At 43.6% G+C, this 15,827-nt stretch overlaps 1 protein-coding gene across 1 annotated transcript in view; it reads left to right on the top strand.

The window, feature by feature from the left end:
* Nucleotides 1-15,827, top strand: part of USP7 (ubiquitin specific peptidase 7) — a 119,849-nt gene that overhangs the window by 93,956 nt on the left and 10,066 nt on the right. The window contains exons 20-28 of the mRNA XM_030576795.1: nucleotides 1,004-1,071; nucleotides 3,237-3,337; nucleotides 4,693-4,846; nucleotides 5,733-5,800; nucleotides 7,948-8,056; nucleotides 8,154-8,231; nucleotides 8,652-8,752; nucleotides 9,367-9,466; nucleotides 10,471-10,590. Coding sequence (XP_030432655.1) covers nucleotides 1,004-1,071; nucleotides 3,237-3,337; nucleotides 4,693-4,846; nucleotides 5,733-5,800; nucleotides 7,948-8,056; nucleotides 8,154-8,231; nucleotides 8,652-8,752; nucleotides 9,367-9,466; nucleotides 10,471-10,590 — 899 coding nt within the window. The remainder of the gene's footprint in view (nucleotides 1-1,003; nucleotides 1,072-3,236; nucleotides 3,338-4,692; nucleotides 4,847-5,732; nucleotides 5,801-7,947; nucleotides 8,057-8,153; nucleotides 8,232-8,651; nucleotides 8,753-9,366; nucleotides 9,467-10,470; nucleotides 10,591-15,827) is intronic.

The raw sequence follows: 15,827 nt of genomic DNA, 5'->3' as shown, positions 1-15,827 counted from the left end.
AAGCCTTAATGGTTCATTAATATAACTTAAGAGCCTTTATACATATATATATTTAAAGAGAGAAAATTGTTTTTGCTCAATAATTGTAGAATTTAAGTGTTCCCAGTGAGGCTTTGAAGTTTACATGTCATTGAAATGAAGGGGGTGGGGGAATTGTGAGTTCCGTCTTTGCTGCTGAGATTTAGCTGTAGAGAGTTATCTGCAAGGCTGGGTTAATGGGGCAGCAGTCTATTGATTTTTGTATTGGGCTAGCTGTGTCTTTCTAATTTTATTTAAAAATTTAGGATTTACAGTGTGTTGGTGACTACAGCAAATGTTGCAGAATCACCCTAAAGTCTCAGGATCTGCTTTTCCCACTTTCTTTCTTATTCCTGAATGTTACAGTTTGTGTTCTTGCCAAGTGTTCTGCTGCAACATTTTGCAAAATGACCTCAGGCAAATTGTCCCAGCAGCAGCTGCAGCCCCTATGCCTGTCTGGTTAGACTGTGTGTAAAGTTCTAGTGCACCTCACTCCTATGTGACATCATAAAGACGGTGAAGCCTCATTAAGCTCCACTGAAAAACCTTAGTGGATGTGCACTGAACGTGTTCAGAAGTGATACTCGGATTTCTTATTGTTAATAATGTCTCTGCCCATAAGCAAAGCAAATGTTGCTCTACATTAGCAGTAACTTACATGCAAAATGTTATGCGTAAAACTTTTCGGTTTTGCTCTAGCTCTGTTTATTTTTTGTGTGTGGTTAAAACTATGGCATTATTTTACACTAGCAGAATTGAGATGGCTGTGCAAAATTTCCTCAAATTTAAAAATAAATAAATAAATCCCCTTTTGGGTTAAACCTAAGGATGGGAAGTTTCAATTTAAAGAAGAAATTTGTCATAAAGTTGGACATCTGAAAACTTGGAGGGTTATAATGGAACCTTTTTGCAACCTTAATCATAGCTTTCGCTACTAGTGAAAGCTATAATATACTTCACAGTTCTTTTTTTTTTTCCCCAATAGGTGACTTGCTTCCAGTTATGTGTGAGAGAGCAGGATTTCCCCAAGAAACTAACCTTATCCTCTATGAGGTTTGGATTGATTATTTTTCCTACAATAAATCTAGGTTTGTGTGTCATTAGCAAGTTTTTCTCTAAGGAAAAACTGCAATGTATATAAAAGATTTTAACCATGACGCATAAATACAAAGAACATGTCACTAACATAACATTTTAAGTGAGAAATAAAATAATTTTAGATATTACATTTAGACAAGAAACCATCACCACACACGAAGCCAACTGAGGCTTAGGTCCCATTGGAAACTCTGAAAATCAGTCAGTTTGAGCGCTTGTAAGGTTAATGTTATAACTAAAAGAAAAAATTAATAACTAGCTTTGATTACAAACAGTTGGTTTAACAGTGAAGTTTAATCAGCCACATGAGGTTAGCCACCTCTTGTTGATTAGATATAATGCTGTATCACCAAGAGACAGGTTTCACTGAGATAAAATGGTGCCATTCACTGAATGGAAATACTCAGAGTGATCAGTGTCCCTGAACTATTGAAAATTAATTTATAAAATGCATCTGATTATGTATTTTTATTTTAATAAATACTTATGTTAGCTCTCTGTGCTGTTCAAAAAATCATTACCGTTTCCTTTAATCTGGAGCTGAATACACAGAAACTCAATTTCTGAACACTTGCTCTGACACTTGCTCCAATATTAAAAGTCAAAATCCTTTTATAAGATTTTATTGATTTTTTGCATCAGTATGACTAATAATTTAGCCACAAAACTCTGTTAAACTCTCTCAAGGTTGTTAGCATTCCTCCTCCTCCAGGACTGGCTGTTAGTTATGATTTGGCTGCATATTCTAGCAGATATTTTAAAGTAATAAACTTTACAGCTTGTGCATCCTACAGTTAACAAACAGAGCTTTCACTGTTAAAGATGTGCCCAGCAATGTTTGGTTAATCTGCTCTACCCCCCAAAAGTTATGGCTCTGAAGTTTTTGAATACATGGGCATGAGAATATTGGAATTCTAACTTTAAAATCAACAATCAAAAACACCACTAGTATTTTGTGACTAAAAAGTCCTACCCTTTAAAACTTCCGCTTGCACAGTCTGAGGTAAGGAAAACTTTTAAACTCAGAAAAATAGTTATGGAAGTCCTGGGTGAGCCACTCTGTGCTGTTAGCACTAAATCCATGCATGTTCCCCAAGTCACCATGATAGCACAGCTGTTGCTGCTTGCAAGGCTGGCCTATGGCTCCCAGTGCCTGACCCTCTGCTCGGGAATCTGCAGTGACCTGTCTCCAGCTGTGGGGAGGGAATGTGCATCCTCTCCTGCCTCCACTACACTATATGAGGCAGCAGGCAACGAGTGAGAGCTCCCGCAGCTTTTCACCAAAGTGTAGGAGCAGTACATGTTTATAACAACTTGAAATTGCTCTATTGTGTTTTGAATCTGCAGTGAGGCCCTTGCTACAGTAGGAATGAGAGCTCTAATGCCACTAGGTGCCTGCTTTGCTAGCATCCACATTGCTCTCACTGGTGGTTCCTGGGGCATGTACAGAGTTCCGTACTAACAGGCAGAACTCCTACCAGGGAACTTCCATATATACAATCACTTATAAAAGCTGCTTCTTTCAAATAGTATGGGTGAGGACCACAAAAGAGTCTGCCACCTGTTCCTTTAAACAAAGATATTTATAGTCCAGTAAACAACTCACAATATGTGTGTATTATCGTAATTTAAATAGTGTGTATTTAATACTCTAGGGGCTTTCCACTCCTTTTGAAAAGGAGAGGGCAGCTTGTTATAGTGTGAATCAGTTGCACCTTGCCAAAAACAAACTAGTATTAATTGGGTTCCACTACTATTCTGAAAGTTGCGTGTTTTGAAAAATAAGTCTTGGAGCATTGGAGAATTTTGAATTGGGGCTGGCTATTGAGGTGGTTTGATGGACTATATAAAACATTTTAAAATTGATTCAATTTAACTGAAAGAGAATCTAGTGCAAATTTCATGGGTGAAGTAGAAATAGTAAACTATTGTGAGCAGTGAAGTTTGTAAATGAAATATTATTTGAATTTAAAAAAAATCAAAATTCACCCCCCCTTCATTTAAATTTAGATTGAAAAAGGAAGAGAGTCATCTTCCATTACAATATTTTTGCAGCTGTGAGCGTTTCTTATTTTGTCATTTATTTCTTCTAATTGTTTTCACTGTTGCTTTTACTGCAGGAAGTTAAACCGAATTTAACAGAGAGAATTCAAGACTATGATGTATCTCTTGATAAGGCTCTTGATGAACTCATGGACGGTGACATCATAGTGTTTCAGAAGTATGTGTTTTGAAGGGATGGTTATAATCATGGTTACATCACCTGGTTCACTTAAATTTAAGTGGAGAAAGATTTTCTATTTAGCAGTTTTAAAATGATTTTCAAATGTTGAGAAGCATAGTTGCTTAATGGCAGACATAGTCAGCAGTACCAACTTACTGGGGCGGGGGAATTAAACTATTAAGAATATTAAACTGTCACTCATAAGATTTAAAAATACCTCTTCACCTGAATTAGAAAACCAATAAATACTGAAATAGATCTTCACATTGTGATAATGCTAAGATCTGTATTCAGCAGGTAGTCTGAATTCTTCAGCTTTGCCCTTGGAGCCACTGTAACTGAAATACTATACTGTAGAGCCTAGCTGTAATTCTAGTCTAAGTCTCTGTGTTATAACTTCAGCCTGAAACTAAGCTGTCTCCATTTTCCTCTTACTCATGTTCCTTTACTAGTCACACATCGGCCTACAGTGATGACATGCTTCTGACTTAACTGAGCACATGTTCAAATAATAAGGATGTTGGTGCTTATTGGAGGTATCTCCAAGGCAAAGGAGAACTCCTGCAGCTTATATCCAGTAAAGGGATCTTACTTAAGTTTGTCAGGGCTATAAATCAGAATTTCTGTGCTCTTACTCCTGATGGTCACACCCAACTGTGTTGCTCTGTTTCTCTCCATGGGCTGACAGTGGGTGGAAGCCAGCTAGTCTATCTTCAGCACTCTTACCCCAGATTATGTGAGATGAATGTATTTCTCATGTCATGCCTTGGAACTCGCATTCCCTGTTGACCCAGTTGGTGTTATGCACCTTTGGCTGGCTGCTGACTTCTGGGTAAGTGCACAGCTTGTACACTGGTGCTATTGCTCTGCCAAGAAGATAAGGGTACCAGTCAGTAGTGACCCATTCTAATGTCTATACACATTTCACATCTGTGGTTCAAGGGATGCTATTGTACATCCAGCCATTGTGTGAAGTGACTAATAAAAACTTTCCATGAGAATGTAAGATGTTTTCAGCAATGTAGTAAAGGTATGTGGTAGCATACCGGGGAGGGAAGGGGGAACCAGTGCCATTAGACTGTGCTCTGAAACAAATGGAGTCAGCATGCTGCCAAATAAGTATGTATGATGTGCAAATGTGTTAGAAGTCCTTGCACAGCACATATATATTCAAAAGGTATGACTCACAGCTGACAATTACAGTGCTGGTGTGTACAAATGGTGGATCTTTATAAAGGTTTCCTAACTTCATTTCTGTATTTCTCAGTAATATTTCTGATTTACTGTAGAACATGTTTAACACCCCTAACTGCTTGTATGATGTAGATAGTACAATTTGTCTGCTTTTGTAGGGACGACCCAGAAAATGATAACAGTGAACTGCCAACAGCAAAAGAGTACTTCAGAGACCTTTACCACCGTGTTGATGTCATTTTCTGTGATAAAACTATCCCCAATGATCCCGGATTTGTTGTTACTTTGTCCAATAGAATGAATTACTTTCAGGTATGTATTCCACTCTACTTTGTTTCCTCTCCTTTTGTTTTCCCATTCACAGCCGTGTGGGGGCATGTTATATAATAAAATCAGGTTCAGATTAATTAGTAGGTCAAGATACCACTGTTTGGATGAAATGTTCTTAGACGAAGTTCTTCAGGGCCTGAGCTGTGCTTTCACTTCTGTTTTTTCACCTAGCACATTGTGTGTTCTATTAGAAACAATCCCAGTCTCCTTTTCATACTTTCTACCTTGCCTTTTTAAAGTTTTCATTAAAGAGCCACTTACTGCTCACAGAAAATTTTAAATATATTTAGATAGTCTGCCTATGTTAACACAACTTCAGTTGTTTCCTTTCCAGAGTGTTTTCCTTTTTATTACTAATAACAGTTGTATGAAAACAAGAACTTCCTTCTTTAAAATGCTATTCTGCTTTGAAAAGTGTCTTTCTAAAAATGACATAGTAGGATTGCTTACATTTCGAGAATGACTTCCAAATAAAATTTGCTCATGTACAAGAAAGAGATGTTTTGTTTTAAGATGGTTTTCCCCATCAATCTTGGGATCTGAAAGTCTGCTGTGTTTTCAGGTTTTTTTGTATCATCACCAGTAATAAGACTCAGCCAAATTATGCCTTCATGTATACCTATGCAACCTAATTTTCCTACAAGGTGCTAATGGGCCTAGAATCTTCAAGAACTGGTGATTGCCATTTAATATACCAAATACATCTGCTCTTGGACTCTGTCACTATTAATGTAGTTAGTATGTATTCTATGTCTCTGACTGGATTATTGGAACCTAATATGGAGGTAGTATTAAGCATAACCCTAGACAAAGCAGTGTCATAAATGGTTTATTATTTAGAAGTTTTAAAAAGCTTTTATTTCTACAGGTTGCGAAGACTGTTGCACAAAGACTTAATACAGACCCAATGCTACTACAGTTTTTCAAGTCCCAAGGGTAAGATGAGTTCCTGTAAATATAACAGATTAGAGTTAGGTTATCATTTAATAGCTTTTTCCACATTGCCACAAAATTAGTTCTTTGCCTAGTTAAATTTTATTTCAGCTAACATCACCAAATATATCTTTTCAAGAACTTTATAAAATGTGCATTTAATTGCATATTGTGAGCATTGTGTTTTACATTGTCTACCAAACTGATATATGAAGGGACCATTAACCTAGGTGATAGGTATACTGTTAATTCACTGCTTCACAAAACACTCAGGCAGCAGATATCTCTCTGGGCTCATGGAGGTTTTGAATGCATCACTTTGCAGCAAGTTCAAAGAATTATGTTGACTGGCTTTAAGGGGAATCCTTCATTTAAAGGATGATAGCCACAGTGGACAGTTTTATATCGAGGTAATGGAGAAATGGCATTCAAGAAGAAAGACTCCGAGCTAAATTAAATTGCAAGCTTGCATTTCTAAAGTTGACATATTAGTGATTTTTTTTATTCTACTGAATTGACGCAGATACTGAGGGGTTTTTTAATACTTTCATATAGCACTTTTTGAACACTGAATTGAATATGCCTTTCTGGGAAAGTTAGTCTATATACAAAACCAATTAAAAGTATTTTTCCTTAATTACGTCTAAAACTATTATGTATTAGAGTTTCTTGGACTCATTTCAAATGGATACTTGTGCATTTTAAGTGGCAAAATATATCACTGGATTGTAGTGGAAGTAAGCCTTAACCAAGTGTTGGAGCGGCCTTCCCTCCTGAATCTGTCTGGTGGGGGAAAAGAATCAGATGAGGAATGATAGACACAAACCAATGGGATGAGGAATCAAAGTAGCAGAAGAGGAAGTTAAGGAAATCACACTTATGCTCCTTCATTGGTGGAAGAGGATCAGTGGAAAGCGTGGGAAGGTGTTGGTCCATGGATGGATGTCTCGAGACAATGTAGGAGAAGCTAAGTGTGCCAAGAAAGAAGAGAATGTGGCTTATCTCAAAGTGAGGGCATATTTTTAGTGGGAAATAGCTGTCTCTTGGAGATCTGGGAATGAGTGAGTGAATGCCAAGGAGGAAATGAGCATTTGTGGGATAGAGCCCTTCTCTATTCTGAAGGGGGTGCACACGAGATAAGAGCATCAGCAGCTACCCTCACTATTGATGCTAGTATGTCAGTGCATTGTTTCCAGACACAACTGTAAAACTGTTATCTGTCAACAAAAAACTATGGCATAACATGAGAAAGAACAGCACATTAGTGGTTATTCCTGTGGTGTATATGGGCCCATAACTACCGTTGCCAGATTTTTTGCGGTAATAAGCACCCCGACTTTCACAGTAAGACAAAAATCAAGCTAATCCCATTTCAAAACAAACCAGTTCCGAAGAACCCCAGCACTCTGTGTGACTTGATTTCCCTGGCGTGCAGTCTGGGACTATGGTGAGCCCGCTGTGCGCCCCTGACTCTCTACCCACCTTGGCCCTGCTTGCCAGGAGCTGGTCAAAAAAAAGAAGCAACAAGCTACAGCAGACTACAAGCCCAAAACTAGCCAGCAAGCAACTCACATGTTTTTCGCGGGTTTGGCATGTCTGCCAATAAACTGTGACAGCCAGAGAAATTATGCCCTAGTTCTTAATCTTGCAAATGTAAGTTATAGTTTTTTAAAATTAAATATCTTCCTTGATACTCAAGGATCATGTACCTGGTTTTAGTAACCCACTATAGCTTTTTATAGATTCTATACTGTTTTCACTGGGAAATGTTATGTTTTATTTTTTTCCTATGCCTCCACAGATTAAGCCTCTAGAAATGACAGCAAGTATAGGAACTGCTGCACTAACTTATTCTACGTGTTGGAGGAACCTCTGTCTGCCATTGCACAAAGATTAAAGATGTGACTTTAAAAAAACAAAAACACAAAAACTCCCATTGAAAGTTACTGAGAATTGTGCTTCTTGATCTCTTATGGGCATTTGAAAATCTCCCCTTAAATCACTGTGAATATAGTGCTGCCGGTTTCATACCAAGGAGAAATTTTATAAATTTGAGTGCTGGAAGTTAAATTTATTTTGCATTCTTAACAGACGTTTACTTTGTGATGATGGATTATGAAGTGATATTTATATGTTGTTTTCTTGTATAGTTATAGGGATGGCCCAGGTAATCCTCTTAGACATAATTATGAAGGTACTTTAAGAGATCTCCTGCAGTTCTTCAAACCTAGACAACCTAAAAAACTTTATTATCAGCAGGTATGAGTCCTTTTTTATACCACTGTGCTTTTGTGCTTTTGTTGCCTTTACAAGTATGTCTAAAGTGTATCTGTTTTTTGTTTGTTTTTTTCCCTAGCTTAAAATGAAAATTACTGACTTTGAAAACAGGAGAAGTTTTAAGTGCATATGGCTAAATAGCCAATTTAGGGAAGAGGTTAGTACAGTATTAGCTACCACACTGGATTGATTGTAATTTCTTTTCCCATAAGCCTTTGGATAGTATTGTGATAACATGTTGCATCTTATATAATGTTGACTTTTAAGGATTAAACCAAAAACATAAAATTTGTTGTGTTGGGTTTTTTTAGTAATTGTACCTCTTTGAAATTTCCATTAAGAAGAAAAGTTGCATCCATTGCTTTCTGGGCAGTGTCCTGAAAATGTTATGTGGCTTCCATAGTACTGTTTCTAGAAAAGAGAATTAAAAAAAAACAAAAAAAACCTTTTTTATGCACGTCAGTGATCATTATCTGTTGAGCAAGGTCTAGTAATAAGTCAGATTTCAGTGTTTTCTGTGCATTGGTTTCAGTTTCTCTATGCATTGATTGTCTCATTTTAAATATTGTGTTTAAAGGAAATAACACTATATCCAGATAAACACGGGTGTGTACGGGACCTGTTAGAAGAATGTAAAAAAGCAGTAGAACTCTGTGAGAAAGGTTCGGGAAAACTAAGGTAAGTAGAAAAGGTAGCTAAAGAAAACAGTTATTTTAAAATATAGATCAATGGATATGACAGTGTGGATTTCACCTAACTGAACAATTTTATGATTTAAAGCACAGTGAAAAATCAAATGCATGTTAACGTAGTCTGTCACTGTGGGTTTAAAAATTGTTAAGGGCTTTAGAGCTCTTAGTTTTTGGAATATCTGCAAGTATAATTAATTATGAGCTAAATTCGTTAAAAAAAATTCTTATGCCACTTCCTAGAATTAAATCCTAGCGATTTTTAACATTCATAGATTTCAACCTCAAATTCAGACAAATTACAATGATTTATTGCATTATTCAACAGTTTATGCCATTAATTTTCCAAAAATAAAGACTGTCATATAACTTGGAGAGACTTCAGAAGATAATTTAAACAAACATCTGTGGGCTTATGCTGCAGATACACTCACTCACTATTCAGGACTGAGTTGACTGCTTAATTATTCCAAAGTAGGAATACATTTTTAAAATAACTATTCAGTATTAATATTTAATTATGGATATAGTAATATGCTAAAGATTTAGTAGAGATATGTTGCATTGATTTTTAATTCTTTTCCTATTCATTTTGATTTTAAGGCTTCTAGAAATTGTAAGCTACAAAATAATTGGTGTCCATCAGGAAGATGAGCTGTTAGAGTGTTTATCACCAGCAACAAGTCGAACATTTCGAATAGAGGTAAATGTTGTATGGTTTTGGTTTTTTTGTTGTTGTTGTTGTTGTTTTTTGTTCATTAAAGAAATATGAGGCACTTGTTTTTGAGAGGGCTGCATTCTCCAAATAGTAATTATCCATCCTTAGATTCTGATGTTCAAATATTGTGACCATTTGAATGAACTAACTAACCGACTTTTTTTTTTTTTTTTTTTAGAATCCCTCTAAAAATAGTAAAACCTAGTTTCTCCTTCACTTCAGAATAGCTTGAAGTTCTTGATCTTGTAACAGTTTCACTCTTACAATAACATTTGAGCATAAAATGTTAACAGGAAATGAAAGCTTTGTAAGGAGCTGTCTGTGAGGAAATTGCCTCCTCAGCAGTAATTCCAAGATTGACATTAGGGCTCATATATATTGTATATTTTTATACTTAGGCCCTATTTTCCAATAAGAAAATAAGTCTGTTTGTGCCTACATACTTTATTCCATTCCTTCTTAATTAAGGTTGGATGTTTAAGTCAAATGAGATAGGTTGGGTTGACTTTTCTCAAAATTTGCATTCAGTGCGGCAAACTTTTTTTTTTTTTTTAACTTTAAGCACTGAGAACTTTGCTTACATAAGAACTCATAAGTAGAAAATGAAATTAAGCTGTCAATACAAATTTGTATTGCAAGGAAGCAAGAAAGAGAGCATTGCATTATTACTCTGGCAGCAGCTTGCTAGCAGTTCATGAGCAAATCAGTGCTCCTGAGGACTCCTGGCTTCTCCTGTCAGTTAAAGAAAAATGGCAAATAACAGAAGTCCGTTAGAAATAGGGCCACTTCCATATCATATCAACAAAAGCTATTTTCAGAAGGAATATAAGTAAGTATAAGAAGTAAAAAGAAAGAACATGAATATGTTGTTGGTCAAATTATTAATCATGTAAAGACCACTAGTCAGTGATGCTTTCTGATATTTCATGGTAATGTTTATTGTGGCAGTTTAAACTTATCATGATCACCGTTTGTATATGTTAATATAGGAAATCCCTCTGGACCAGGTAGATATAGATAAGGAAAATGAGATGCTAATCACAGTAGCACATTTCCACAAAGAGGTTTTTGGGACATTTGGAATTCCATTCTTGCTGAGGATACACCAGGTACAGCATGTTTCTGTTGTTCCCCTGTGGTGGTATTTACGTAACATTTATTTAACTTCCTATACGAACAAATGTGTAATAGGTGTCAATTTATGTATTAGAATATCACCTCTATAGAAATGCTTCTCAGAACTATTCTATTCTGACATTTTGTTTTCCATCTGTTCTGAACTACGGAAGAAAATTCAAGTGGAATGGTGGTCTTGTGACTAAGTCTAACTGGGATTCAGCAATTCTTGCTTTTTCCACAGACTCCCTTTGTGACCCTAGTCAGGTCATTTAATATCTCTGTGCCTCAGTTCCCCATTTGTAAAAATAGAGACACTTCCTCTCTTGCCTGTGGTTATTTTAATATTGTATATTTGAATTTAATATACAACATTTATAATATTGCCTCGCTTCTGTTTAGATTGCAGTATCTCTGAGGGTGTGTGTGTGTGTGTGTGTGTGTGTGTGTGTGTGTGTGTGTGTGTGTGTGTGTGTGTGTGTGTGTGTGTGGTGCCAAATGTAATGAGACCCTGATATCGGTTGGGGCACAATTGTAATTAAAATATTCCTCGTGGCTTGAAATTTCTTATGGGTAGTGTTTACCTAAAGGTTAATTCTTCTTCGAGTGATTGCTCATATCCATTCCAGTTAGGTGTACGCGCCGCGCGTGCACATTCGTCGGAAAACTTTTACCCTAGCAACTCAGTGGGCCGGCAGGTCGCCCCCTAGAGTGGCGCCACCATGGCGCTCCATATATACTCCTGCCGGCCCACCCGCTCCTCAGTTCCTTCTTACCGCCCGTGTCGGTCGTTGGAACAGTGGAGCGCGGCTTAGCTGACCTCCACTTCCCTAGCTACTCGTTTTCTTGTATATAATTATGCAGTTATAACCCTTTTATATATATATTTGTATGGTTATACGTGTTTTCTTTGCTAACATGGTTAGTTTAGTTAGCGGGGTTCAGGAAGTAGCCCCTTCCATGAGCCCAGTGCCGGAGCCATGAATGGCTCACCGGGTTTTCAAAAGGGGCCCGGCTTGCCAGAAGCCGCGGCCGAAGAGAGACCTACATGACTCCTGTTTGAAGTGCCTCAGGGAATCACACTTGACAGATAAGTGCCCCATTTGCAAGGCTTTTAAGCCGAGAACAAAAAGGTGCGGGACTTTCACTTGCCCCTCCACCTTGGGCGCGGAGCGATGTTCAAGCGGCGGGCAGAAGCGCCTCCTCGGCACCGGACCCCGCCGGTACCACCAAGGCCTTTCGGCACCGACCGTCGCCGGCACCGATGTCGACTCGGCACCGCTCCCTTCTTCCGAGGTCGAGAGAGTCTACGATTCCTGCTGGTGCCTGGCGGCTCCCCGGCACGCGCCGTGGTTGAGCCCCCTGCTCCCGCTACTTCCGTGCCACCTGCATCGCAGCCAGAGAGCTCGCCTCAGTTGCGTTATCCGGCCTGCAGAGGCACCGATGACTTCGGCTCCGTCGATTCCAGTCCCCCAGGACCAGGGAATCCGGTGCCTGGCAGCTCCCCGGCTCGCGCCGTGGTAGAGCTTACTGCTCCTGCTGCTTCTGTGCCAGCTGCACCACAGCTAGACAGCTCGTCTAAGATGGCTCGCCCGGCACCGACGACGTCGGCACCGTCGATCCCGGTCCCACGAGGGCCGTAGAATCCGGTGCCTGACGGCTCCCCGGCACGCGCCGTGGTTGAGCGTATTGCTCCTGCTGCTTCCGTGCCAGCGGCACCGCAGCCAGAGAGCTCGTCTAGTCGGATCGCCCGGCGCTGACACCTACTACGGCACCGATGACGTCGTCACCGTTGATCCCGGTCCCATAAGGGCCGTAGAATCCGGTGCCTGACGGCTCCCCGGCACACGCCGTGGTTGAGCGTCTTGCTCCTGCTGCTTCCGTGCCAGCGGCACCGCAGCCAGAGAGCTCGTCTAGTCGGATCGCCCGGCGCTGACGCCTGCTACGGCACCGATGACGTCGTCACCGTCGATCCCGGTCCCACAAGGGCCGTGGAATCCGGTGCCTGACGGCTCCCCGGCACGCGCCGTGGTTGAGCGTATTGCTCCTGCTGCTTCCGTGCCAGCGGCACCGCAGCCAGAGGGCTCGTCTACGTCGGATCGCCCGGCACCGACACCTGCTGCGGCACCGATGGCGTCGGCACCGTCGATCCCGGTCCCACACGGGCCGTAGAATCCGGTGCCTGACGGCTCCCCGGCACGCGCCGTGGTTGAGCGTATTGCTCCGGCTGCTTCCATGCCAACGGCACCGCAGCCAGAGGGCTCGTCTCCGTCGGATCGCCCGGCACCGACACCTGCTGCGGCACCGATGGCGTCGGCACCGTCGATCCCGGTCCCACACGGGCCGTAGAATCCGGTGCCTGACGGCTCCCCGGCACGCGCCGTGGTTGAGCGTATTGCTCCGGCTGCTTCCGTGCCAACGGCACCGCAGCCAGAGAGCTCGTCTACGTCGGATCGCCCGGCACCGACACCTGCTGCGGCACCGATGACGTCGGCACCGTCGATCCTGGTCCCGCAAGGGCCGTAGTATCCGGTGCCTGACGGCTCCCCGGCACGCGCCGTGGTCGAGCTAATCCTCCGGCTGCTTCCGTGCCAACGGCACCGCGGCCAGAGGGATAGTCTAAGTCGGATCGCCCGGCACCGACACCTGCTGCGGCACCGATGACGTCGGCACCGTCGATCCCGGTCCCGCAAGGGCCATAGAATCCGGTGCCTGACGGCTCCCAGGCACGTGCCGTGGTTGAGCTCCTGTTCCGGCTGCTTCCATCGGCACCGTCGATTCCAGTCCCACAAGGGCTATCGAATCCGGTGCCCGACGGCTCCCCGGCACGCGCCGTGGTTGAGCGTATTACTCCCGCTGCTTCAGTGCTGACGGCACCCCAGCCAGACGGCTTATCTAACTCGGTTCTCCCGGCACCGGCACCTACCGAAGCTCTGATGACCTCGGTACCATGGATCCCGGCCCCACGAGGGCCGTCGAATCCGGTGCCTGACAGCTCCCCAGTACGCACTGTGGTTGAGCCTGCTGTTCCCTGCGCGCCGGAGATGTTACCAACGGCGAGGGCTCTCAGTGCCATGACGGAGTCAGTGCTGCCTGACCTGGGCACCGCCGGTACGGGTAATACAGTCTCTTCAAGGGACTGTCCCCTGTCAGTACAGCAGAGCGGCACCGTCCATGATCACGGTCCCGCAGACGCTCCAAGTCCTGTCGGCACGCCGGACACCACTGGCAGTTCCGGTACTGTTTTCCTCGGTACTGGTCACACTCACTGCACCGGTCGGTATCCCGTTCGCCGACCCGCTATCGGCACCGTTCCGACATCTGGCACCGGGGCAGGTACCTTGACTCCTGTAGCTCTTCTCCGAGCCTCGAGATCTCGGTCCACCTCCCGACACCGTTCTGGTTGCGGGTCTGGATCTCGTTCCAGGTACCGATACGCCTCCTGACGCCGGTCCCCGGTGCCGAGTTGGGCAAGGTCCGAGTGAGTCAGAGACTCGGCCCGTGCCCTCTTTTAGTACCTCCATGGCCGTCCGGACACGCATCCGTGTCACCCCATATGCGCGGATCTTATGCTCAGGACCACGATCCTGATATCATAGCCAGCGGGCGCCAGCCCCGAAGCAGAAAGAGCCTTGGCGAATGCAAGGTGTACTCTGCAGGGGCCCTGCACCTCTGGGTAGCAAAGCAACAAGCCTTGCTTAGCTGCGATAATTATAGCACCTGGGTGGAGGAGTTTCTCCCTCGAACCTCCCACCTAGAGTTCGCTGCCGTCTTGGAGGACGGGGGAAAGAATTTACCCTTTGTTGGTAAAGGCATCTTCGCGGCAGAGACAGCCCCAGACTGCGAAGCCTGCTGGACAATAGGGTCCTAATGCATCTCAGCATGTATACGCCTGCGACCAAACGCAGGCCTTTATGGCCCCAGCCGCCATACTCTGTGCCTAGCCAGAGGCAGAACTCTGGAAAACGGCAAGGCCAAGGTGGTCGCAGACAAACGTCAGGCCCCCTAAAAAGCCAAAGTCAAGGTCCCTCGCAATTACCACTGGGACCAAAGACGGACCTTCCAAGGTTCGCCGGAAGGCGGTGTACCAGTCGCAGGACGGGATCCTGATCCCGCTTTCTCCTGGCATGGCCCCAGTTACTTTTAGATCGCTGGGTCCTGCGCACGATGGAGCATAGGTACCACCTTTAAATTGCTCCAGCCCTGTCCCCCTTCAGCGGACGAAAGGGGCTAGGGGTTTTACTCCCGTTATGCCCTAGTCCCCCACTCGACCACAGGTCTCAGACCTCCCTGGTCCTGCATGGACTCAACCGGTTTGGGATAAGGTTGAAGTTCTGCATGGTATCCCTGGGAACCATTATTCCATCCTTGCCTCCGGGGGGCTACTATGCCGCCCTGGATAGGAAGGACGCGTACTTTCGCAATGCCATCTTCCCTCCACATGGGAGATGCCTCCGCTTTATAGCCAGCGGTGAATACTCCCGGTTTACGGCCATAGTCGCCGCCTACCGTAGCTATGTCGGATATGCGTTTTTCCGTATTGGGACGATTCGCTTATCCGAGGAGACTCTGACACACAAACCACTCAGCCCGTGGGCATCGTCACGGTCTTATTCAGATCAAGGCCTGATGATTACTATAGAGCAATCTGCTCTGGTTCCCACGCAGAGGTTGGGCTTCCTAGGGGCTATCTTGGTCTCCTACCTAGCCGGAGCCTGCTTATCGCAACTGCGGTTTTAGGCGATGGCATCAATCATCTGAGGTCTGAAGGCTTTCCCAACGACCTCGGCTCGTTCTTGTCTCAGTCTCCTGGGTCCATGGTTGCCCGCAAGTTTGTAACCAAAAGCGCCACGCTCCGCCTCCGTCCTCTCCAAGTCCGGCCCACCTCGGCGTACCGCTTGGACAGGGAGCCAATGGTCATGGTAGTCACCGTTCCCTCGAACGCCTTAGGCTCCCTAGAGTGGTGGCTAACTCCCTCCTTGGTGTGGACAGGATGCGGTTTCATCCGCCCCAGCCCTCACTGCCCCTGACGGCGGACGCATCATCTCTCTGCTCGAGTGCTCATGGTCACCTCCGAGCTTAAGGCCTTCGGTCTTCTAGGGAGCTGGCATTCCTCATTAATGCCCCAAAAATGAGAGTAGTCCGCCTGGCATGCCAGGGGTTCCAGCGGCAGCTGCGAGGCCGTTGTATCTCGGTGTTTACAGCCAACACAATGGCCAGGTGCTTCATA

This window comes from Gopherus evgoodei, chromosome 10, assembly GCF_007399415.2.
Source record: "Gopherus evgoodei ecotype Sinaloan lineage chromosome 10, rGopEvg1_v1.p, whole genome shotgun sequence".
In the NCBI taxonomy this organism is placed as follows: Eukaryota; Metazoa; Chordata; order Testudines; family Testudinidae; genus Gopherus; species Gopherus evgoodei.
Note: the sequence above shows the minus strand (reverse complement) of the source record. Positions and strands in the feature narration are given on the sequence as shown.